Genomic DNA, 26,007 nt, shown 5'->3' with positions numbered 1-26,007 from the left:
AGGGTGAAAAACTAGAGGTAGTCGATAGCTTCCGCTATCTGGGCGACCAAGTTAGTAGTGGGGGTGGGTGCGCTGAAAGTGTAGCTGCTAGAATAAGAATAGCCTGGGCAAAGTTTAGAGAGCTCTTACCCCTGCTGGCGACAAAGGGACTCTCACTCAGAGTAAAAGGCAGACTGTATGACGCATGCGTACGAACAACCATGCTACATGGCAGTGAAACATGGGCTGTAACTGCTGAGGACATACGTAAGCTCGCAAGGAATGAAGCCAGTATGCTCCGTTGGATGTGTAATGTCAATGTGAATACCCGTCAGAGTGTAAGTATCTTGAGAGAAAAGCTGAACATTAGAAGCATCAGTTGTGGCGTGCAAGAGAGACGATTGCGCTGGTATGGACATGTGGTGAGAATGGAGGAGGATAGCTGCGTGAAAAAGTGCCACACCCTAACAGTTGAGGGAACCCGTGGAAGAGGTAGGCCCAGGAAGACCTGGGCTGAGGTGGTGAGGCAAGACCTTCGTACATTGGGCCTCACCGAGGCGATGACTACGGACCGAGACCTTTGGAAATGGGCTGTGCGTGAGAAGACCCGGCAAGCCAAGTAAGATCGTTGCCAGTGCCCCTGGACTGGTTCTTGTGCGGGTGGCACATGAGATGCACCATTTTGAGCGTGGCCGTTGCCAGTACCGCCTGACTGGCTCCTGTAGGATTTTCGAGCGAGATCGTTGCCAGTGCCCCTGGACTGGCTTGTGCGGGTGGCACATAAAAGACACCATTTCGAGCGTGGCCGTTTTCGTGCGGGTGACACGTAAAAGCACCCACTACACTCTCTGAGTGGTTGGCGTTAGGAAGGGCATCCAGCTGTAGAAACTCTGCCAAATCAGACTGGAGCCTGGTGTTGCCATCCGGTTTCACCAGTCCTCAGTCAAATCGTCCAACCCATGCTAGCATGGAAAGCGGACGTTAAACGATGATGATGATGATGATGATATATATAATGAATAGGGAGAATTTTACTCCATATATAGCGTGTTGAATGATTCATTTGAACAACATTCTTACCATATATGTTGGATTCATCAAATTCAACAAAATCATGATAACTATTGGCATAAACCCACTAAGAAATTCAATATAAATAAACAGGCAATAAAAAACTCTTCTAGCAAATGGGAGACCATATGGTTTACCCCTCCCTTCTCTCTTCAAATTAGAAACCTCCCCGGCTTATTTTTTAAAATCTTAGCAAAAACTTTCCACAAAACCATAAGTATTATTCTATATTTAATAAATCTTGTATAAAGATATTGTACTCCACCACACCAAATCTAGGGTCAATTATAGCAGCTAATAATAGATATAAGCTTAGAAACCATTCATTAGGTAAAGTTTCTCTATGGGAAACCTCTGATCTGGAGCCCAACAGTAATATTATATTTAATGATAATACAAGAAGAAATATAATTGGTGAATCACAACAACAAGGGGTTATAAATCCTACCCAGACAAGTCAAATGGATGTGATTAATGAACTAAACACAGCTTCTCAGTATTTGGAATCTAGCCAAATCAATGCAGATTATTTGGGACAATGAGTTAAAACTCAAATGAAGCAAAAAACATGCAACTCCTGCAAGCCTGAATACTGTCCCTAAGGGGGTTTCTGTTTAAGAAAAGAACCTAGTCTATAAATGCCAAGTACTAACATCTAACCCTAACCAATCCAAAACATATATTGGGAGCACAGCCATTTTAAAACTAGATACCAAGCACACATGAATTCATTTATTGACCCTAAAACTAAATTTTCCACATCACTAGTAACATATGTTAACCTTCTAAAAATGCAAAATATTAACTATAAAATGATATGATCAGTAGTTACTGGAACTTCTCCTTATAATTCATATACACAAACTTGTAGGTTATGTACAAAAGAATCAATCAATATACTATGTCTAAATAAGAAGATAATGCTTAACAAATTCTCAGATCTTATCATTTCATGTAGGCATAAATACCTCTCCACATTTAAATTTTTTGCTAAATAAGAAAAAAATCCATAAAAAGTCTCTCATCAATAAAATAATTATGGAATAATGATCATCTTTTGTAGACATAAATACCTATGCACATTTAAATTCTTTCGTTAAGTAACACTAAATCTGTAATGAATAAGAAAGAGAAAAATCATTTCACCTCTAGAATAATTTCTGGGAAACCTATATATTTAATTTCACCTCCACCATATATTTTAAATTCATCTTCATCATTTTATTTCTATTCAACTCATTTTTCATCCAATCGAATTTATATAAAATATAAACTGGTATAGTGTAATTGAACTTTGACATTTATGAACAAAAATGCCAGATGTGATCCATACAAGATATAGATATCCCTGATGAAGGAAATAGTGATACTGGAATGGATTTTAAATCGATATCTATTCCTATCACTATGTTCCTGAAATGGCCATGGGATGTATATGTTAATTTTCACATTCAGATTTTAATTTGGACTCAAACTTTCCATATACTCTTGTGAGCTTTAATATTAGCATCTCTGATGCAACAAACCAATCCTGTATGTACAAATTTATGTGATTTAAATATCGCTGAACATGTATTGCTTCAATGCAAATATTTGCCTTTTATATCAAAATATCTATTTTACATATATTTTTTATGAAGCATTGATAACCCAGAACTTAATCTTCCATAATATATGTCAAGAAAAATGTTCGTGCACTGTGTTAAAATAATACTTTTTTTATATATTTTTGTGGTGTGTGTGTTCATTCAGTTCATTATTTTAACATAGCGCACAAACCTTTTCCTCAACCTAGTATGTATATACATACAGACAGACAAACAGACATACAGACATACAGACAGACAGACAAGAATAAAATGGGATTAAAAAGTCCTGGCAGATATCAAGTAAGCACTCAGTATAAAGGAATAAGGTTAAATTTCCAACAATCAGATACAAGTAAATGTAAATAGAATATAAATCCCAGGTAAATCCTCATGCATGACAGGTAAATCAAACAGTCCTTTTGTAGTAAGAAGTAAAGGTGTGATCTAAAATAAAGATATGATATTCTTCATAGACTGGAGCCTGGTGTTGCCATCCGGTTTCACCAGTCTTCAGTCAAATCATCCAACCCATGCTAGCATGGAAAGCGGACGTTAAACGATGATGATGATGATGATGATAAATGTAAGAGTAAGCAACTTAGGAAAGTCAGTATAAGGACGAAATTTTAAAAATCTGTTATCTCTCTGTGTCTCTCTCTGTCTCTGTCTCTGTCTCTCTCTCTCTGTCTCTCTCTCTGTCTCTCTCTCTCACCGTCGCTAGAAGGGGACTTAACTCATGCTTGCAAATACCCCTACTGAAATTTTTTAGAAGTTATGGTCTAAAATTATTTTTAATACAAAATTCACGTCTTAGGAAGCAAAAAAAGAAAGAAGAATAAATGGCTGATTCCGGGCATTTTTGACCATGAGTAATCCATTGGTGCGACTCCCAGATTGCTATCTTGTAAAGTGTGGATTTCTATAGATGCAACACGCACACACAAACACACACACACACACACACACACACACACACACACACACACACTCACAAACTCAGCTTTACAATATGTACTAATAGCACTGTCAACCTCCTTGCTCCTCTACCATGTCACCCTTGGTCTAGCTGGGACTCTGCACCAACCACAGATTTCATCTGTAGCCCTCAGTAGATTGTCTCACAAAAACTTCCAATTGTCCTCTAAGCTATATGTCTCCAACTCTTCCTCTCTTTCTTCAGAAGCTTCCATTAGTAAATCTTAAAATTTTTGTCTGTTTGCTGGGTCTTTGAGCTTCCATAGTCTTCTTTTCCAGATTGGTTTATTTTCCAGAGCTCTAATTCTGAAGTCACTAACTAGTAGCCTATCTTGAGTCATACACTCTTCACCTGGGAAAGACTTTGCATTTTTAAGCATCCGTCTATCTTGTTTCCCGGTGAAGAGGTAGTCAATCTGGCTTAGGTGTTCACCAGACTGATAAGTGATTAGGTGGCTGGCTGGTATTTTGAAGCTAGTGTTGCAGATCATGAGATCACTTGCATCACAGAACTCCAGCAGTCTTGTTCCCTCCTCATTTCTAGGTCCAAAACCATAGCCCTCATGCACTCCCTGGAATCCATGGGGTTACTGTCCAACATGTTCATTGAAGTCACCAGCTACAATAACAAAGTCTCTGTCATTTGTTGTTGAGGTGGTTCGCAAAAGGATCTCATAGAATTGGTCCTTCTACTCATCAGTCAACCCAGACTGAGGAGCATACTCTAACTACCTCAATTACCTTATCTACCCACTTTTCAGCTATCAGCATGCCTACTCCACCCATTCTATCCTTCCTGCCAACCCAGAAGAATATGAATCTCTGTTTCTTTCCCATGTAGAATCTAGCTGAGGTTTCCCTCCATCTTACTTCTTGCACACCAAACGCATCAATATGGCATCACTCAAACATTTCAATAATCTCCCCCACTCCTTCCTTTCATTGTGCCAACATTGATGTTAGTGGCCCTGAGATTGAATTCTTTGGAGTCATGGTGGTAAGGTAGTTGTGGAAATTTTGTCATCACCTGCTAGCATAGACCTTTGATACATGTTTTATTCAGCGAATTACAATGAATCACAGTTTCCTCCACCTCGTCCAACATCTAAAGCAAGAGCCAACAAATGGGTATGAGAACAGGGTGGTTAAATAGGGCATTTTAAGTATATGTCTAAATATTTATTTAACTGTATACGATATTCATCAAGGTACTTGTATGAGGGTATGGCGAGGTATAAGGGTGTACTCAAAATATATATTCACGTATACAGCACAGGAGTCACAAGGTGAAATTGTTAATGTACAAATTAAAATTGTGGCGGTGGGGGAAGGTTAGTGGTCATAACTGGTGTGCAAAATAGACGTTGGGCGCAGGCCTTGTGCAAATGAAGTTTTACACACCACATAACTAGACAGACTCAGAAGAAAAGCCATAATATTTAATAATAATAATAATTATTATCATTAAAAGGCTAATACTGATCTAATATACATGTCCATTTTAATTGTTAAATTTATCACAAGCATTTTGCAAGGGGAGCAGAAATCTGTCTGAAATTGAAATAAAATGAAATTACATGTAGCCTTGGCAACTAGATATTGAAAGAAATGGGAGAATTCTAGATTCATTGACTATATATATATATATCAGGCACATGCCACATAGTACCAAACTAACAGCAGAGCTTGAAGCTGTCCAATGTCACTACACTGGAAAGATAGTAAGAGTGCAACAGATGAGCTACAGGGAGGGGCTTAAAAAAACTACAACTTTTCTCCCTGGAGCAAATGCATGACAAATATGTAATAATCTACATATGGAAAATTCTAGAAGGTCTAGTACCCAATTTCGGCATTAAATGTTTTACAAATACCAGAATTGGACACCATTTTATTGTATCAAAGGCATCATCTACTCCATCTAAATTCATGATCAGGTACTATAATAGTCTAGAGTTCAAAGGCTCACAGCTCTTCAATTCTCTGTCACAAATATTAAGAAATCTACATTATGTGGAATTAGATGTCTTCAAAAGGGAACTAGACATCCACCTCTCCACAATACTTGATGAACCACCTGCCTGACATAAGGTACACACAAGGGTAGAAGAATCAAGCTCCCTCATCCACCAAATGGACCAACAGCTGAGGCAAAGGCACATACAATAGTGGTGATGTGAAACCCTGCCAGCCTGAGGAAATCAACTGAAGGATAATCATAAGTAACAGTGCAAAATCAGTGGTGCTCCAGCATGACAGCAGAGGCATAGCTGAAAAGATTAAAAGAATAAACAATATTAAAAAGATTAAAAGAATAAACAAAGGCGGCGAGCTGGTAGAATCCTTAGCATGCCGAGCGAAATGCTTAGCGGTATTTTGTCTGCCGCTACGCTCTGAGTTCAAATTCCACCAAGGTCAACTTAGCCTTTCATCCTTTCGGGGTCGATTAAATAAGTACCAGTTATGCACTGGGGTCGATGTAATCGACTTAATCCCTTTGTCTGTCCTTGTTTGTCCCCTCTATGTTTAGTCCCTTGTGGGCAATAAAAAAATAAGAATAAACACTCCAGTGAGTGTACTGGATGTCTTTTATGTGACACTAGCACAGGTCCATCTCACAAGTCACTGGTACAAGTGCCATTCACACATCACCAGCACTAGGCCAGAATCAGAGTTCCACTTAGCTTGATGCCTCTTCTCAAGCACAGCAATTTGCCAGAAGTCCTGGCCACTTGTCACTGCCTCCATGAGACTCAACATCCGAAGATCACATTTTCCCACCTCAACCCACATCTTCCTGGGTCGACCTCCTTCACAGTTTCCTTCCACAATAACAGATCAGTACCTCTTTATGCAGCTGTCCTCATCCATATGCATCATACAGCAGTCCTCTCTCTCCTGCACACTGTATCTGATGCCTCTTATACCAAATTTTTCTCTTAAGACACTTACACTCTGTTGTATGTGTTTACTGGCATGCACAACCAGTGGAGCGTACCAGCTTCATTTCTTTCAAGTCTTCACATGTCCTCTGCAGTCACAGCCCATGTTTCACTGCCATGTAACATGGCTGTTCACACACAGGCATCATACAATCTGCTTTTTACTCTGAGGGAGAGGTCCTTTATTACTATATATATCCTCTCTTCCAGAAGTAACAGGAACATGTTCTTTTCAAAACTTTGGTCTCAATTCATCACCTCACCCTAACATTGCCTTCCTTCCTTCTTGTTCCTTATGTTCCCTTCTCTCTCCTACTTCTTTCCCTCACTTCCACATGCCATTTCTGCTTGACTACTACACAATTTTCACTCTGTCAATAGCCACACCTTCAGATGCTGCTTTTCCTGCTCCTTTGTTTCCCTTGCATCAAATCTTCTCTTTATAAATACCATTCTGTTATTTCTCTTCTCACCTCTGTTTGCCATTTTATTTCTTTTGTGCATCAACATCTGGCTTTTCATCATCTTAATGTATATTATTTCATCTTCTTGAATTGGATGATTTTCCTGGAAACTTTTTACCATCTGAACATTTTACCAATTTTTCTGGATTTTTTACCAATATATTTGTTTTTATCAACACTGAATTTAAATAGTTCTACCACATTTAAAAATGTTCTTCTTTCCTTAGAATGCATTCTCCAACCTCTATATCTTTTGAGTGAAAACTTGCTCACACATCAATAATACCTTCCACCTTGTACTTATCAATTTTTCCATATGTTCATACACACTCTCATTTCCTCACATACATGCTTTTACACAACCTACCTAAAAATTACACACATACACTACTACACCTGCACGTATCTATACACATAGACATGACATTAACATGCACACACACATACACACTCACATACACACACACAAGGAGGACATTTGGGGGACAGAGAGAATATAGATCAAGCTTTATTATCTGTTTTGACATGTTTTCTATGATTGGATGCCCTTCATAATGCCAACCACTTTACAGAGTGTACTGAGTGCCTTTTACCTGTCACTAGCAGCAGTGAAGTCACCAACTAACTAGAAAGACAAGACCCTTTCAACTGAGTAGGGAATAGTATTGAGAGAGGTGGTTTTGTGCTAGGTGATGAGAGGTTAGCGTATGAATGGAAGTACAGAAATAGGTGTCTTGCAGTAGAGGAGATACATTGGGTAACTCAATTGGAGAGAGTGAGAGAGAGAGAGAGATGTTGAAGATGTGATGGAGGGTGACCCCCAAGGTACATGAAGGTGTATATAAGTGACATGGAACCAAAGATTGGATCAGGCAAGTTCATGAGATGGTAACAGGAGAGTGGGAGATGGAGGGAAGGACTATTTTGCAAGGGTGTGAAGGAGGAGTGGAAGTGGTGTTTGTAAATCTCAACAACATGGAAAATCTGAGATAAAATTATTTCCAAATTTACTGCTGTAATTAATGGTAGTCTTGTTTGATATAGAAAATTGTTACTCTTACTTCTCTCACAAGAAATGTTTAATATTGAATAACATTCCTATATGCATCACTTTTTACTCTTTTCAGGTATTAAACGCAACAAAGAGTAAGTATATAACATTCTTATTTGTTGCTTATTTGAAAGTAGATAGAAAATTTCTATCAGTTGAACTCAAGTTGTAGGAAGGTAATACAAAATCATATATAGTTCACATGTTAGTTGGCTCTTTATCTGCCTTTTCCAATTAGTATAATAGAATCTTTGGTATGGTGACAGTAAATCAAAACCTTATATGTGTAAAGTTTTGCAAGTGGATCTTTATGCAAATAAAATACTATTGAAATTGTGAGGAGATGAAATTTAAAAGTATACACTGTTTGATTATTTACTTAATGCAACTGTATATACTATAGATTTATATACTATAGATTAAATTATTATATTATAACTAACACTCCAAAAGTCTGGGAGAATATCTAATTAATCTAGCTAATGGCCTTCCTTCCTATAAGGAAAATATTTTGTTGAGTGTACATATATATATATATATATATATATATATATATATATTCAGTAATGAATTAAAAGCAACTCTAGTGTTGTAAACATTATTGATTGCACATACTCCATGTATGTGTTTTGTTTATTTGCCAGAATCACTGCAGCATAGCACTTGGAAATAACTCCCTCATAACATTGGTTGTTAAAACATCTAAAGGTCATACACTGAGTCTTCTTCCACCTTAGTTTTGGCCTGTAGCCTCCCCATATTTAAAGAGTCTGCCATCAGTTGTGAATATGATCTTGATGCTGGTTTTATCATCATTGCAGAAGCATCCAACAGCATGGCTGAGAACATCATGCTGAACAGCATAGATGCAAGTACACAGCCCTGCTTGACTTCATGAGTGACTGGGAATGTGTCAGAGGAAGAATCTCCATGATCCAGTACTTGAGCAAGCATGCTGTTGTGAAACTAACACACCATGCTGGTGAATTTGTCCAGGCAGCTGAATCACTGTAGGTGAGGGGAGGTATTAGGCTGGTCACCAAGATAAAGGTGTATGAAGCAGCTGTACTGCCTATGCTATTGTATGCCTGTGTGATTTGTATGGTTTAGATATGTCACACCGAAAAGCTAAACTGCTTTGACATCACTGCCTTAGAAAGTTGTTGAAAATCACCTAGCTAGACAAGTCAGAGGCCATCCTGTTCAAACGCCTGACATGCAACTCCCTAAGAGATTGCTTTACAGTGAACTGATGGAAGGCAAGTGCATGCAAGGTGGACAGAAAAAGTGCTTCAAGGATACACTCTAAGCTTCATTGAAGAGCTTTGAGATCAACACTGATACCTGGGAAATGCAAGCTCATGACTGCCCTACCTGACTGCACCAACAGAAGTACCACCTCCTACACACAGAACAGGATTGTGAGGGCATGGTGAAAATGCATACTATGCAAGCTCAGAGCCAACTCTTTGCTTTCAGTCCCAGCAGACTACCAGTGTATGATTTGTGGAAGAACCTTCTGAGTATGCATCAGACTGATTGGCCACAACCAAACACACTGTGGTCCATCTTCTAGTCTCACAAGATACCCTTGGTCATTGTCAACAATGATAGATTAATTGTGTATGTATATATTGCAGATTAAGATAAACACACATATATACATAGGCATATATGAATAGACACATGATGGCCATCCACTTGTGATCGAGGAAGACCATTACTGATCTTGAGGAACATTGTGCATTCTAGGACTAACTTATATTTTGCATTGGCGGCTCCGTTGGTGGCTAATGATCCCTGCTCTTGACAAGCATACACAACTGCAAACATTGCAAACCAAACTTTCTTCATTCACTATGCTAGCAGTGTACTTTTGAGCAGCATGCTTAAATTCTTCATGCAGAATATATGCTCTATCAAAGGTGTCAACCCCCACCTTAACCTGCTTCCTCCATCTGTGGTGATGACTGGTGTTGCTCTCCCAGCCAGTCTCCTGCATATCACAGACCTTTAATGAGGACTTGAAATAGTCCTTAAATTGCAGTCTTGGTTTCTGCCAAGGTCTCTTTCCTCTAACAAGTTCCCCATATAGCATCTGTTTAGGGAATCTGCTATCCTTCATTCTAATAAGGTGTCCAGTCCAATGTAACCAGTGCTTGTGCACCATCACCTCAATACTCAAGATATCAGCTTTCCTCAGGACCTGTGTGTCTGGAATTTTTAAGATTAAGTCAACATTCAGAATGTGCCTCAGATATCTTTGATGAAATTTTTCAAGGAACCTTACATGACGTTTGTAAAGAATCCATGTCTCACATGAGTAAAGGAACAGTGTCCAAATGCACGGTACACAGCCATTTTTGTTTGCCTTGTGATGCAATGCTGGGACCAGACACAAGATTAAAGAGACCAAAAGGAATCAGTTGCTCTTTGCAGCCTGAAAGATATTTCATCATCCAGGGAGCAAGAACAGCTGAGTGCGCTGCCCAGGTAGACAAACTTGTCTACCACTTTCAGTATTGTTCCTTCAACCAAGATAGCTGGTTCCACGTATGGATTTCTTAGTGCAGGCTAAAACATTACAACAGGCTTGTCCAGGCTAATGCTGAGTCCAAATGCCTTGCAAGAAGCAGAAATACAATTCATAAGTATTTGCATGTCATCCACTGTATGAGTGACTAAGTCACAGTCATCTGCATAAAGGAGGAAGCTTTTGAATTGGCAGCAAATTGACACAGATTAAAGAGGCAGCCAGAAGATTGATAGCTGACATATACTCCCAGAGAGCTAAAAGCATTAGTAAAATCAGCAGCAAAGTACAAAGAAAAGAGAGTTGGGGCAAGGATGTCACTCTGCTTGACACCATTCTCTACAGGAATGGGTCCTGGCATGCCACCACCAACATTGATCCAAGCCTCCATCCCATCAGGAAATGATTTAATTATAGATACCAAATGATCGAGACATCCAAGTTTGCCAAGTATTTTCCATAGCAAGGCCCTATTCACAGTATCCAAGGCCTTTGTTAAAACAATGAATACCTGGATAAGCTCCATATTCTGTTCATAGCACTTCTACTGCATCTGTCTTGCTGGGAAAATCATATCCATTGTCCCTCTACCAGATCGGAAGCCACATTGAGATTCAGATAGGACATTATTTTCGAGACACCTATTCAGGCGGGTAAGAAGAATATTTGCCAGAACCTTGGCAGTAGTTGATAGTAGAGCAATAACTCTGTAGTTACCACACATTGTTCTGGATCCTTTTTCTTTATAGAGAGGAAGAATAATTGCATCCTTCCAGTACTTAGGCATTGCACCATCCCTCCAGACTACACTAATAAGTTTACGAAGGGACTGTATGATGTAATCAGCACCAAATCACAAGACAAGACCTCAGCACAAATTCCATCCCTTCCAGGTGCCCTACCAATATTCAATTTACCTATTGCTGTCATTGAGGGCGTGGAATTTAAGGAGCCAATGATAGGTCTTTGTTGCATGGTATCAATCACTGTTTCATCCGCAACTGACTCATGGTTCAGGAGTTCAGAAAAGTGTTCAATCCAGCGACCTGTGATTTCTGTTGATTTAATAAATAGAGTAGAAGACTCCTTTGAGGGCAAAGGAGCTGATGCAGAACTCTTAGGCCCATAAACTTGCTTCATAACATGGTAAAGCTTCTTGTTATCACCTGCATCAGCAGCAGCCTGAACATCACGAGCAAGATCCTCCCACCAAGTATTCTACACCTTCCTGAGAGATCGCTGCAGTAGAGATTTTAAACTGCTATAGTGGGCAAGTGCTAGATTTTGCTGCACAGCTGAAAGTCCTCTGTGCAGCAATACATTGGGGGCTTGGTGCTTTACAACCAATAGTCGCTGAACTTCTGCATCATTTTCTTCAAACCAGTCTCTGTATCTAACAGTAGCATATCCCAGTGTTTCAGCTGCATATTGAAGAACGTGGTCTAGAAAATCTTCCCATACTTTAGTATTTTCAATGCTGAACAAGTGAGTCTGAATCTCTTTCCTCAACACAACATCATATATCATGTGGACATTCAGATGCTGAGGAATGCCAACTGGCTCTTTTCTCTCTTTCATTCTAATCATCATCCAGAACTTTGCTTGCACCAGACTGTGGTCTGTCCAGCATTCTGATCCATGAAAGGATTTGACGCTACAAATGTCATAGATGTCATACTTGTGGATGATGACATAATCCAGCAAGTGCCAAACTTTAGACCTTGGATGCATTCACGTGGTTGTGTGATCACCTTTGTGCATAAAATGAGTGCTTGCGATGTAAAATCCATGTTCACTGCAAAGCTCCAGCAGCATGATACCGTTGCTTTTCATTTTCCCTATGCCAAAACATCCTAGGGAGTTCCATATTTGCCAGTCTGTTCCAACCCTGGCATTGAAATCCCTCAGTAGAATGACTTTATCAGAATTGGGGATTTTCCTAAGAATTGGGTGGGTGCATAGGCACTTATTAGAGTAGCAAACAGCCCACCTTTCAGGTGCAATCATAGAGTCATTAGACGTTCATTTATAGGAACAGGAAGCTCCTCCAACTTCTTAAGGATATCAGATCGAACTGCAAAACCAACATCAGCCTCTCTGTGCTCCTCCTTCAGCTTCCCCTTTCCAAAAAAGGTGTATCCACCTCTTACTTCCTCAAGCTGAAGAAAAACCATCAATATGAAGGTGATGGTCAGCTATACATACTTACATAAATACATGCATATATGCATACAGACAGACAGATAGGACAGCCACACAGCTGCATACTTTCCAATGAGCAATTCTACTCACAAGACATTTGTCAATTAAAGGCTATCCTCCACTTACTACCGTCTGTGTCTTTATTATTGCAAGACAACACGATGGTACTCTCTGTCGTGGTTGAAGATTGGACATCTGGTCATTGGTGTCTGACATTAAGAAAAAGACAATTTCATTCACAATCCTCAGAGGTGCAAATAATAGTGTTTTCCAAACAGCAGTTCCTGTCACTTACTATAGTTCTTGTTGCTTTTTCTCTTCTTTGAATTCTCAACCCTCATCCTTTCTAGTTTCTCTGTGCAAAAAGCCCTTAAAATGGTTTTCATTTCTACACATGTAAATCTACATTTTCTATCCTCACCACCAATCTTATTGGCATTTTTTTTGTTTGTTTCTACCATAGAGTACAATTCTAGATATGCTTTGTGATGTTTGAAATTATTGGTATTCTTTAATGATGTATGCTGCCACATTTTCTTTTGTCTGGCAGCTGAGCAATGACTAATACTTTTCTTTCTCTAATAACACAAGCAAGAGTTACATTGTTGCTGTGAATGATTTTACTTGTGTAAATTTGTTTTCACTTGTTAAAATGTTATTTTCATTCGATAAATTTTCTGTCTGTATCATGTTGCTATGTTTAGTGTTATTTTTTTTGAGGGATGTTCACTTCTGAAACAAGAAGCCATATTGACATAATTCCAAATAAGCACAACAAAAAAAAAAACATTCTTTATCTAAAAATATCTTTTTTTGTGTACTGCAGATTATTAACCCAATAATAATAATAATAATAATAATAATAATAATAATAATAATAATAATAATAACAACAATAGTAACTCCAGCTTCAAATCCCCTTTTTCTGACAATGGGGATTTGAAGCTGGAGGTACATGGTATGATCATCAAGTCAAAAGAGTGCTGGTGTTGGAGAAACGGAGAAATGCCATAAGAAATGGATAAGAAATGGATAAGAAGCAATAAGAAATGGATAAGCTAGAAAAATAATAAACCAGACTTAAGAATAATAGGTACGGATGGGCAAAGTTGATTTCTAATCGATCCATCATATCGATTTGATTCCAGCATTGAAAAGAAAGTATGAAAAATTTTTTAAAATACAATCCCTTAAAATTTTAGATTGCAAGAATTTGGAGTATGAAAACTGTAAAGGTTTGCCTGTAATAATTTGGAACTCTGAGTAAAGATATAGACAGATGGTTGAAGGAGTAGAATGTTCTGTAGAGCTTCTATAGAAAGTTTGTCTCTAAGAGACAGGAAAGATTATCAGGAAGGTTTTAAGCACTTGAAAGACTATTGGAAGTTTCTGGATACGTTAGGTTGCAAGTAGTAACCTGCTACCCACATAAATTCTACCAGGAATAAGAACAAGCCTGATTCAACTCAATAATGGTAATAATGATAGTAGTAGTAGTAGTAGTAGTAGTAGTAGTAGTAGTAGTAGTAGTAGTAAGTCTATACACTACAAAACTATATGCTACAAATGATAAACAGCTGGAAACACTACTACAGATAGTACATGGATTTACCAAAGAAATAGATATGAAATTTGGCTTAGAAAAATGTGCTAAAGCAACCTTGAAAAGAGGAAAACTAGTTAAGAGTAGCAACATCACACTAGATAAAGCCAATGAAATAAGAGAATTAAACCAAAGGTAGACATACAAATATTTAGGAATCAATGAACTAGATACAATACAACACACACAAATGAAAGAGAAAATAATGAAAGAATACTAAAGACAAGTTAGATCAAGACTGAAAACAGAGCTCATTATTAGGAGAGATGAAAATCAAGAGAGGAATCTTCCTGGGGGACAGTATGTCTCCACTGTTATTCATGCTGGAAATGATCCTCTTGAGTGAAATACTACAGAAAACAAAGTTGGGGTATGATCTGAGAAGAGGTAAGGGAAAATTGAACTACTTGCTATTGATAGATGACCAGAAGCTATTCACAAAAACTGAGACAAAACTGGACAGCCTGGTTCAGTTTGTGTGGATTTTCTCCAATGATAGTAAGATGGAGTTTGGACTCTCAAAATGTGCTAAGTTTATGATGAGATGAGGAAAGCTTGCCATATGGCATATGGTTGCCAAGTGGTGAAATGATGAAGGCAATTCAACCTCAGTCCAGCTACAAATACCTGGGGATACTTGAGGCAGATAGAATCAAACACCACAACTTGCAGGAAAAGACAAAAAGAGAGTACCTACAGCAAGTGAGAAAAATATTGGCTTCAAAGCTCAATGCCAGAAACATAATATCAGCAATAAACTCATGTGCAGTCACAGTAATTCAGTAGTGCACTGGAATCCTAAAGTGGACAGAGGAGGAGCTAAAGGAGATGGACAGGAAGTTAAGAAAGCTCCAAACAATGCAGGAGTCCATCACATACATGCAGACACTGATTGCCTATACATGAGAGCAAAATAGAGGAAGGGGACTGATAAGTGTGGAAGACTCAGTGGCTTAAAGAGATAGCTAGCCCAAAGTAAGGAAACCTTGCTAGTGACAATTAGGAACAAGGTACCTCTGAGAGCAGAAAAAAATGGAAAACAAAGGAAGTACAAAGATGACATGAAGAAGAATTACACAAGAAGGGACTACACAATAAATTCCATGTAGCCAAAACAGATGTTGCTGGAAAAATAGGTGGGATTGGCTGACAAAAGGAACCCTAAAAAAAGAGACCGAGAGCACTAAACTGGCAGTGCAGGATGAAGCTCTGGCTACAAACTGGAGAGTCAACTGGAGGAATGAGCAAGTGTCTCTGCTGTGCCACGTCTGCAATAGAGTGGATGAAACCATTGCCCATATCACGAATGAATGCCCAAGATTTTCCCAAAACCTCTACAAGTTGTGGTGACACAACCAGGTAGCAAAAGTGCTATTTTGGAAACTGTGTGATAAGTGGGGGCTAGAGAGAGGCAAGTCATGGTATGCGCACAAACTGCAATGAGCAGCAGAGTCAAGTCGGAGACTAGCAAATTCCTCTGGGATTTCCCAATGCACAAGAACATGAAGGAAAAGGCAAATGTTGTTGCCAAAAAATGACAGGAAAGAAAATGTGTTTAATCGCATTATCAGTTTCAACAGATGATTATACATATATTTTTTAAATATCTAAAAATAATCCAAATTTAAAGATATGGAAATAGAGTTAGCAAGAATATGTAAACTGAAAACAGAAACTATGCCTTGTAAGAATTGTATGTGACTTGGAAATGATTTTTAAAATCACACTGACAAAACCGCAGAATTTAAAAATATTCTCATGCACCACATACTTAAAATAGCACTGCACATACCCAAGGCACCCAGAGCTGTGCTTGATAGTGTAATAACAGGATTCAATAAAAATAAGACTACTGAAAGATGATGATGATGATGATGATGATCATCATCATCATCGTTTAACAGCCGCTTTCCATGCTAGCATGGGTTGGACGATTTGACTGAGGACTGGTGAAACCAGATGGCTACACCAGGCTCCAATCTGATTTGGCAGAGTTTCTATAGCTGGATGCCCTTCCTAACGCCAACCACTCAGAGAGTGTAGTGGGTGCTTTTACATGTCACCCACACGAAGGCCAGTCAGGCGGTACTGGCAATGGCCATGCTCAAAATGGTGTATTTTATGTGCGGAGGCCTAAAATTTGGGGGAAGGGGATAGTTGGTTACATTGACCCCAGTATTTCACTGGTACTTAATTTATCAACCCCAAAAGGATGAAAGGCACAGTCAATCTAGACAGAATTTGAACACAGAACACAATTTTTCTGCCAAGGCGAAATTACAAAGTATATAGGAAAAATGATATACGGGGTAAAAAGCAAAAAAGTATTGAAAAAGACACAGAAATCAGCTAAAGAGAGTCAAAGAAAATTAAACAGACAGATTGGAAGAACCTATGGAATGGCTATATGACACATTCCAGGTACCAACACTGTTACAGGTGGTTGAACCCATGTGTACAAGTAGAAGAAAAGGTAGAACACAGAGTTCCTATGAATAAACACCAAAAGGAGAAACTATTATGTTAAAAAAATGCTAAAAAGTGAGGAGGGGTGAATAAAGTAAAATAGAATTACTTATTTCCCAAAGCAAAAACAACTAAAAGGGGAGATATTGTAGTGAAATGGTACACCCTTTCCCACATGGCAAAGTGGTATGAAACAGTCACTATAAAGTCAGATGAGGTCAGTCAGTCAGTGGTAATAGAGTTGTTAAACAAGTTTCTCAGTTGGAGTCAGTGTCAGTTGCATGATATATATGAGTTGGAGTTAACATCAAGGTAGGTGTTTCAAAGTCATTGTCTTGAGGAGCAATCAGCGATAGCACAATAGATGAGTTAAAGATAATAAGATGTGGAATACTGCTACAGCATATTAGTGCCAATGAAAACATACAAGTGGACGACTATCCACATTACAACAGTTATACAGACCTAAGCTGAGTTGAGTGAACCTGATTAAAGGCATCATCATGTGGGCTGAAGATGTGATATGTTACTACACAGGAGTTGTGGAATGGACAGAGGAAGAACTGGTCAGCATGGATAGAAAAACTAGGAAGGTTATGGCTATGCATAGGTGCCTTCATACTAGAAGTGACATAGTGATGCTTTATTTACCTAGGAAGGAAGTTGGAAGAGGACTGGCTGGAATAGAGTATAGTACTGTGAAGGGAATCTGAATCTTTGCATGCCTATCTGAGGAACAGCGATGAAAGAATGTTGCAGTCTGCACTGAGTAAAAATGTAACCAGTGATAATGATGAGACCCTCCAGGAGTACAATATGAGGACTAATAGAGAAAGGATCATCAACTGGGGAGAAAAAATCTTACACAGAGAGTTTTTCCTACAAACATTGGATGATACTGATGAAGAATCCTGTAGATGATTAAGACATGGTTTTGCTAAAGAAGGGATCAGAAAGTCTGATTCTTTATGCTCAAGAATAAGCTTTATCAAACAACTCAACCAAGCATATTATTGATAAGACAGCAGTCCTTTGTGTAGATTATGCAAAAAATCATCTAAGACAATTAGGCATATAATTAGTAGATACTTAAAACTGGCCCATGACAAAGTAGCAGTGTGAATACACAGGTAATTGTGCAAGAAGTGTGGGCTACAATGTTCCAGCATTATGAACACCAACCTTTGCCAGTTGCAGAGAATGATCAGATGAAATTCATATGGAATATACCAATATACACAGACAAAACGGTGTAACGTAACTGACCAGATATCACTCTCCTACAGAAGAAGTTCAAACAATGGAGCTTCATTGGTGTAAATATACCTACAGACCAGAGTATTGTGAAGACAAGGGACAAGAAAGATGGGAAGTACCAAGATCGAGCATTGGACATGAAATAAATCCATAGAGTCTCAAAAATGAATGTGGTACTTGTTGAGATCAGTGCACTTGACACGATCTCAAATAATGCACTATTCTAACATCAAAAGCTGCAAATACAATCTTCATAGGAAGTATTTCATTGGCAACAATACTTGGAACAGCTCATGAGTTGAGAAAAGTGTTGCATCTCGAAGCTGTGGGATGTAAGTGAGACGTGACATCAATAAATCAGGAGATGATAAGTGAATAAATGAATAATAATAATAATAATAATAATAATAATAATTGACAGGATACTAACTATAGAAATGAAAGAGAAAATTAAAAAGGAGTACATCAGAAGGGTAAGGAAGCCAATGAAGTCAAAGCTAAATAGTTTGAATCTAGTGAAGGCTGTAAATACTTGGGCAATATCATTACTTAGATACCCAGCAGCTTTTATAGATTGAACAAAAACTGAATTAGCAAAGCTAGACAGAAGAACTAGGAGGGAGTTTAATATGTATGGCGGACTCCACCTAAGAGCAGGAGTAGCAAGATTATACTTACCTAGAAAGGAAGGTGGAAAAGGGCTAATATCGGTAGAAAATTGCATGGAGTTAGCTAGAGTAGATATAGACTCCTATATGAAGAAATTTTATTAAAAGCTGCTAGAGTCACAGCAAGACATAGGGAAACCAAAAAACCAAATGAAGTTAAAAATCAGAAAAAAGAACAAAAACTATCTGATTGGCAGGAGAAGGCTTTGCATGGTGGATTTTCAAAGATAGTTGCAGCAAATAGTAGTAGTGAGACATGATTATGATTGCAGAAGGGAAGGCTGAAAAGGGAAACAGAAAGTTTGTTAGTAGCAGCACATGATCAAACATTAAGGACTAATTGGACAAAAACCAAAATAGACAAAAACCAAGGTTATCCAAATCAAAACAGAAAAGTGTTACTCATATAGTAAGTGAATGTAGCATGCTGGCACAGAAAGAATACAAGAGAAGACATGACAATCTGGGGAGAGTAATCCATTGGGAGTTATGTATAAAAGTAGGATTTGATCATACTGATAAATGGTATGAACATGAACCTACTAAAGTACTAGAAAGTAAGAAATATAAAATGTTGTGGGACTTTAACATTCAGACTGATAGAGTAACAGAAGTTAGAAGGGCTGATTTAGTAGTAGTAGATAAAGAGAATAGAACGTGGCAGATAATTGACTTTACAGTCCCAAATGATTAAAAAAATCAATATGAGAAGTATAGAAAAAATAGCAAAGTATTAGCCATTGAATTACAGGGACTATGGAAAGTGCTGGTAAAATGTATTCCAGTACTTATAGGTGCATTAGGAAATATCTCTAAATATTTGAAAAGATGGATAGAGGAAATAGGCATAAAACCCAGAAAACAGTATTATTAGGGACAGCCAGGATACTTAGGAGGGATCTTGGCATCTAAAGTAACATGTTGTAGCCCAATGTTAGGAACTTTTCTTTTCCAACAGTCTAATCTGTTTTGTGTATATGAATAATGATAATGATGATAATGAATTATTCAAAATGTGGGGCATGAAGGTAAAAAATAATACCAATAATAACTGGAGCATTGTGCATGATAAAAAAACATATGAACAAAAGTGTAGAAGCTATACCGGGATCCTCAATACTACACACTGTTAGAAAAATAGCCCTACTAGGAACAGCCCATATTCTATGCAAGGCACTATCAATCTAATAATACATTACACTCTCAACACATATGCAGTAACACAACGAAAGACAGCACCACACCTCAAGAGAAAAAAGGCTAATACAGTACTGGGAAGAGTTTGCACACTCCCAACAGCAGAAAGAACATACAATGCTGCACACACCCCAGCAACACAGAGGTGTAGCAGGTGATGCAGTAGAAATTTGTTTCAGTCTCTCAAATATTGAACAATTATACAATAATAATAATAATAATAATAATAATAATAATAATAATAACAAAAACACCAGGACTTACAAATATATATAACATACAGAAAATTGCACTACTGGGTACTGCACACATTCTACGCAAAACACTTTCAATACAGTAAACATAAGAGCACCACAGCAAACCACAGCACATACCCAAGGCGCACAGAGCTGCGCTCGGTAGTGAAGTGAAAGCACGTTATAAAAATAAAACTACTGAATAATAATAATAATAAGATTGAATATATTGTAAATCTTTTATTTCATAATTATTTTATGAATTTAATAGCACTTCATCAGCAAAAGGTAAGTTTTGTTTTTAAGAAATTTGCATTTTGGCTTATCTAACTGCTTCCATACCTATTTTTGAATGAGTAGCAAATTGTTCTATTCTAAGACCCTAAATATGATAAATATATGGGAATTTGACTAACATTCTAGGAAACTTTGCCTAAAATTTAGAGAAACAACTAACCTCAGCATAGATCTAAATGGCAGTAACATACAAGAAAATACAATTGTATAAAAAGCTGAATGAGGAGCTCCCAGGGGCATCCTGTCTTGAATTCCTCTGTTATAGCCTGGAGGACTATGATAAATAAAAGGGGGCTGAGGACAGAACCTTGGTGGACCCCTACCTCTACCCGGAGTTCTTCACTGTACTCATTGCCAACCCTCACCTTACATGACTCGCACAGCTCTCACTAACCATTCTTCTATCCCTAGTTTCCTCATTGACCACCAGATGAGAGATCGGGGGACGAAAGCCAGGTACAGAGGTTTATCCTTGGCTAGGTATTTCTCCTGAAGCTATCTTACCAGAAATATAGCATCAGTGGTGCTTTTCCCAGACACGAACCCAAACTGCATCTCATTTAAACTGACCCGCTCCCTGAGTAGTTGGACTATGACCCTCTCCATGACTTTCATTACCTGATCTAACAACTTGATACCCCTGTAATTATTTGTATCTAAAGCGTCATGAAAATGCTGTGAGGCTTTGTGATGCAGATGTAAACATCTCAAGGCCTGTCCGTGTCTACTATTTAGCAATAGGTGTTTGAATGTAAAAATATAGTACATTTTTCTATGCACAAATCACAACTCTTCGTCCTTGTTTTATAAGGTATAGCCATGCTAATTTTTTCCCATTCTATACTAAAGTTAGCAATTTTATCCTTAAGCAACAAGACGAATGTACTGGAGCTAGTGTTGTTCAACTTATTTCTATCTGCAAATGAATTTAATTGATGTGCCAGTCTCACCTTAATGCTTGTTGATGCTCCACTTATATGGAAGTAAGAATGATATCCAATACACAAAAGGGAGGTGCCGAATGGTAGAAGTATACGTTGTAATTTTATCTGGCCAACTTTCAACTAAATATCGTTTTAATCACTAGCTTAAAATATTTTCCCTTTTTTTTTTTCATAGAAGTCATGCTATCATATACAGTTACGGTAACTTCTGTATAACATAAAACTCAACTTTAAAGTGTACCTTCCTTATGGATTTCATAAACAATATATTGATAGAACTCCATCAATATAACAAACTTTAATATTAATTCTATTCAATCTCTTGTAACACAAAGAAAAAGCCTATTAAAACACTAAGATATACTTTGACCTAATTTAATATATATATATAAAACTCCTAATTTCCTCCTGGAACCGATGTTAATTAGAGGTCAGCCTAAAGATAAATTTTATAGCCATATCAGATTTCAACATATCCCTCATCATTTCCCTTCGTATCTTAAACGAGGAAGAATAAGGAAATAAACTAGCCATGAATAAATAAATAAACTCAGTTTGCTTCAAACTACACTTGTTGAAAGACCCTGAACGAAGGTGCACAGTAGATTATACTGAGTTGCATGTGCATTTGTACATACGCTGAGCAGCAGAAACCTGTTGGTCATTTTAACCAACTAAGTATGTATGACCAACTGTAAAACTAAAGGAAAAATTTGATGATGTACCAGTCTCTGTATTTCTTGTAATTGTTTGAAATTTACACTCCTAATAATATTCATGATCCAGAGGAATGTATCCAGAGTCACCCATCAAAAGTATCAAAGCAAGATTGCTCATACTAAATGAGCATTGATATTTATTACCGCTTGATTCAATTAGCCATAACCTGAAATATACCTGGGAGCTATTACAGTACCCACCTGGATAATTTATCTCTGTATACTCATCTTACATACTTCTGTCACACACACACACACACAGTGAAACATCTATAGAAAACAGATGTTAAATGATGGTGATGATGATGTTTCTTTATCATCATCATAATCATTGAGCATTTGTTTTCCATATGTATGTATGTCATGATTCAGTTTTATTTCAAAATTTCTTGCCAGTAGAGATAGAGCTGGCTTCTAACCTAGATCCAAGGCTCCTTCAGTAGAATTTCTACATTAACAACAGGCTATTTTTGTTTGTATGTATGTATGTATTCTTGTGTATTTAGTAGCATATCTAGACATGTTCATATATATTTGAATGATAAACTTCCAGACAGTTTTACAGGTTTTTACAGTTCCACTGATGGATCTGTCATCTTCAAATTAACTTTTTCCTTTCTGATTTTGAGATGCCTAATTTCTCAAGATTGGTATTTAGGCAGTGTGTTACTTATCCCAGGACCCCAATACTTACATTTATAAACCTGAACTTGTAATCTGGATAGAATAACTGCAGATTTCTCATTAGTTCAGCATAGGCATTCTTTTTTTCATTGATCTTCAGCTTTATGTTAAAATCTGCTGGGCAGCTAATTTCCACAACTGTACACAGTTTCTCTTCTCTATCCCAAATCATTATATTAGGTTTGTTGTGCTTACATTTTATTGAGGTTTTCACTGGGACATTCCACCAGTACTCTTTTTTTTTTATTATGAGTGGCTATGACTTCTACCATACAGTGGGTTTTTATTTCTTTGTCCTTGGGGTTATCCTTCTGACAGGTTACATATTAAAGAATGTCCTAGCTACAACATCATGTCTTATTGGAAGATAATATTGGGATAATATTTTCGAACAACTGCTTATGATGTGGTTGATGTCTTTGGTGTCAACTCCACAAGGTCTGCATGGTTTGTCATATTTTACTGCTTTTCCCGCATCTCTATCCCTTTTGTGCATCAGGTATTTTGTTGATGTTTCCTGTTCCAGGATTGCAAATGCATACCCTTCAAAATGAGAGGTCATAATCTGGCACTCGGTCAATGATAGACTGCTTTGATGATCAATGTTACTATCATCTCAGAGCTTTCTACTAACATATCCATGCATAGTTTTCTGCTCATCTTTGCATGTACACATGTATGTAAGTATATGTGTCAATATACAAGTGGTATATTATATATGTGTCATTATGAAATTGAATCGAAAATATTTTAGAAAGCCACTACTAATCTGGCTTGTTATAAAAGAGTGTAAACCAAAGCAATCTCAAAAAACTTCAGCTTTTGCATTATATTTCAATATTTCAGTTTTAAAAAGCCTTTGTCAAAGTATTTGAAAAGATCAAAGCTAAACTCAATCAATTTCTCTTTATAAAGCCTAACTATTGAAATACAAGGTAATGCTTAGTGGAAATATAAGGAAGATACTTAATTATTGAGGATCTATTCCTTACTTTACTACATATATTGTTTTTACATGTTTCATTCCATACATGGGCAGCCTTGGCACTGATTGGTAGGGCTGATTCATAAATAGATAGATTCCTGCAGGTAGCTTTCCCATGAAAGAAAGAATTAATGCATCATTCTTCCTATGACTTCAAATCAGAAATAGATGGTGCCACACACACACACACACACACACACACACACACACACACACGCATACCACATACACATTTATATAAAGAAAGAAGAGAGAGTAGGGAGAGCTGGTATTATCAGGATGTTTCAAAGTCTGTATGTATTTATACAGTTGAACAAGATACATGTTTTCTTTTGTATGAGAAGTCAGCATGAGTTATCTACAAATCTGGATAAGAAAGTTCAAGAGTGACTGGGGCTAAGTGCTCTAACACTTTCGTATATGTAATGGTTAGGATTTTACATAGTATTTATGACTAACATAATTTTGGTATGGTTTTTGAGGGGTTCAAGCCTTTCGCATCACTAACTACTTTGTATCATAGTATATACTATCACATCAGTGACACTAGAAAGCTAGTCTTTCTGGTTTCTTCTACACTGTAACACTTTTTTAATTCAGAGTTACTGCTCTCCTAGTCAGGTTGTTGTTGTTCCAGCTTGCAAATCTCTTGCCTCCTACATGTGTAGTCTAGAAATCTTTTCATTAAATGTTAGGTTTGTTCATGTTCCCACTTTGTAGATGCATCGACTTACTGCAGCTGTGAAATCACATTCTTCTATGACTTCCACCATTTACCTGGCATCTTTATCATAGTATTTATCTATCTAGCTTATCTGCCACACTATGAGACTGAACCCAAGACCATGTGGTTTAGAAGCGGCCTTAATCACACTTGTACTCTGTGTTATCATATATATATATATATACATAATTATTTTGAGTTAAACATAAATTATTTCCTCTTTTCTATGACATATTTAATTATAGATACTACTTTTTCATTGTTAATAAAATTAAAGAGTAATCCAAAACTTAAATGCATGTATGTGTGAATACTGTTTTCTCTTTTTGGTTGGGGTTGTAGCATTGGTGGGTGCATGGCAGCAGTGATCGTTCATGTCTATGATGATGTTGTTGATTGACGGTATTCGAAGAGGAATCATCATCATCATCATCGTTTAACGTCCGCTTTCCATGCTAGCATGGGTTGGACGATTTGACTGAGGACTGGTGAAACCGGATGGCAACACCAGGCTCCAGTCTAATTTGGCAGAGTTTCTACAGCTGGATGTCCTTCCTAACGCCAACCACTCAGAGAGTGTAGTGGGTGCTTTTACGTGTCACCCGCACGAAAACGGCCACGCTCGAAATGGTGTCTTTTATGTGCCACCCGCACAAGCCAGTCCAGGGGCACTGGCAACGATCTCACTCGAAAATCCTACGGGAGCCAGTCAGGCGGTACTGCCAACGGCCACGCTCAAAATGGTGCATCTCATGTGCCACCCGCACAAGAACCAGTCCAGGGGCACTGGCAACGATCTTACTTGGCTTGCCGGGTCTTCTCACGCACAGCACATTTCCAAAGGTCTCGGTCAGTAGTCATCGCCTCGGTGAGGCCCAATGTACGAAGGTCTTGCCTCACCACCTCAGCCCAGGTCTTCCTGGGCCTACCTCTTCCACGGGTTCCCTCAACTGTTAGGGTGTGGCACTTTTTCACGCAGCTATCCTCATCCATTCTCACCACATGTCCATACCAGCGCAATCGTCTCTCTTGCACACCACAACTGATGCTTCTAATGTTCAACTTTTCTCTCAAGATACTTACACTCTGACGGGTATTCAAATTGACATTACACATCCAACGGAGCATACTGGCTTCATTCCTTGCGAGCTTACGTATGTCCTCAGCAGTTACAGCCCATGTTTCACTGCCATGTAGCATGGCTGTTCGTACGCATGCGTCATACAGTCTGCCTTTTACTCTGAGTGAGAGTCCCTTTGTCGCCAGCAGGGGTAAGAGCTCTCTAAACTTTGCCCAGGCTATTCTTATTCTAGCAGCTACACTTTCAGCGCACCCACCCCCACTACTAACTTGGTCGCCCAGATAGCGGAAGCTATCGACTACCTCTAGTTTTTCACCCTGGAATGAGATAGAAGTTGTTT

The 26,007-nt window shown here is 38.0% G+C and overlaps 1 protein-coding gene across 11 annotated transcripts in view; it reads left to right on the top strand.

The window, feature by feature from the left end:
* Positions 1–26,007, top strand: part of LOC106880794 (neural cell adhesion molecule L1.1-like) — a 537,440-nt gene that overhangs the window by 467,979 nt on the left and 43,454 nt on the right. For 2 of the 11 annotated variants that reach the window (XM_089352677.1, XM_089352678.1), the window contains 2 exons: positions 8,148–8,166; positions 20,505–20,521. The exons of 8 other annotated variants lie outside the window; for them this stretch is intronic. In XM_089352677.1, coding sequence (XP_089208803.1) covers positions 8,148–8,166; positions 20,505–20,521 — 36 coding nt within the window. The remainder of the gene's footprint in view (positions 1–8,147; positions 8,167–20,504; positions 20,522–26,007) is intronic. One more of the 11 variants, XM_089352683.1, reaches the window with a different exon arrangement.

Source organism: Octopus bimaculoides, chromosome 5, assembly GCF_046866305.1.
Source record: "Octopus bimaculoides isolate indiv1 chromosome 5, ASM4686630v1, whole genome shotgun sequence".
Taxonomy (NCBI): domain Eukaryota; kingdom Metazoa; phylum Mollusca; class Cephalopoda; order Octopoda; family Octopodidae; genus Octopus; species Octopus bimaculoides.
The sequence above is the reverse complement of the archived record's forward strand: the minus strand, read 5'-3'. Positions and strand labels throughout refer to the sequence as shown.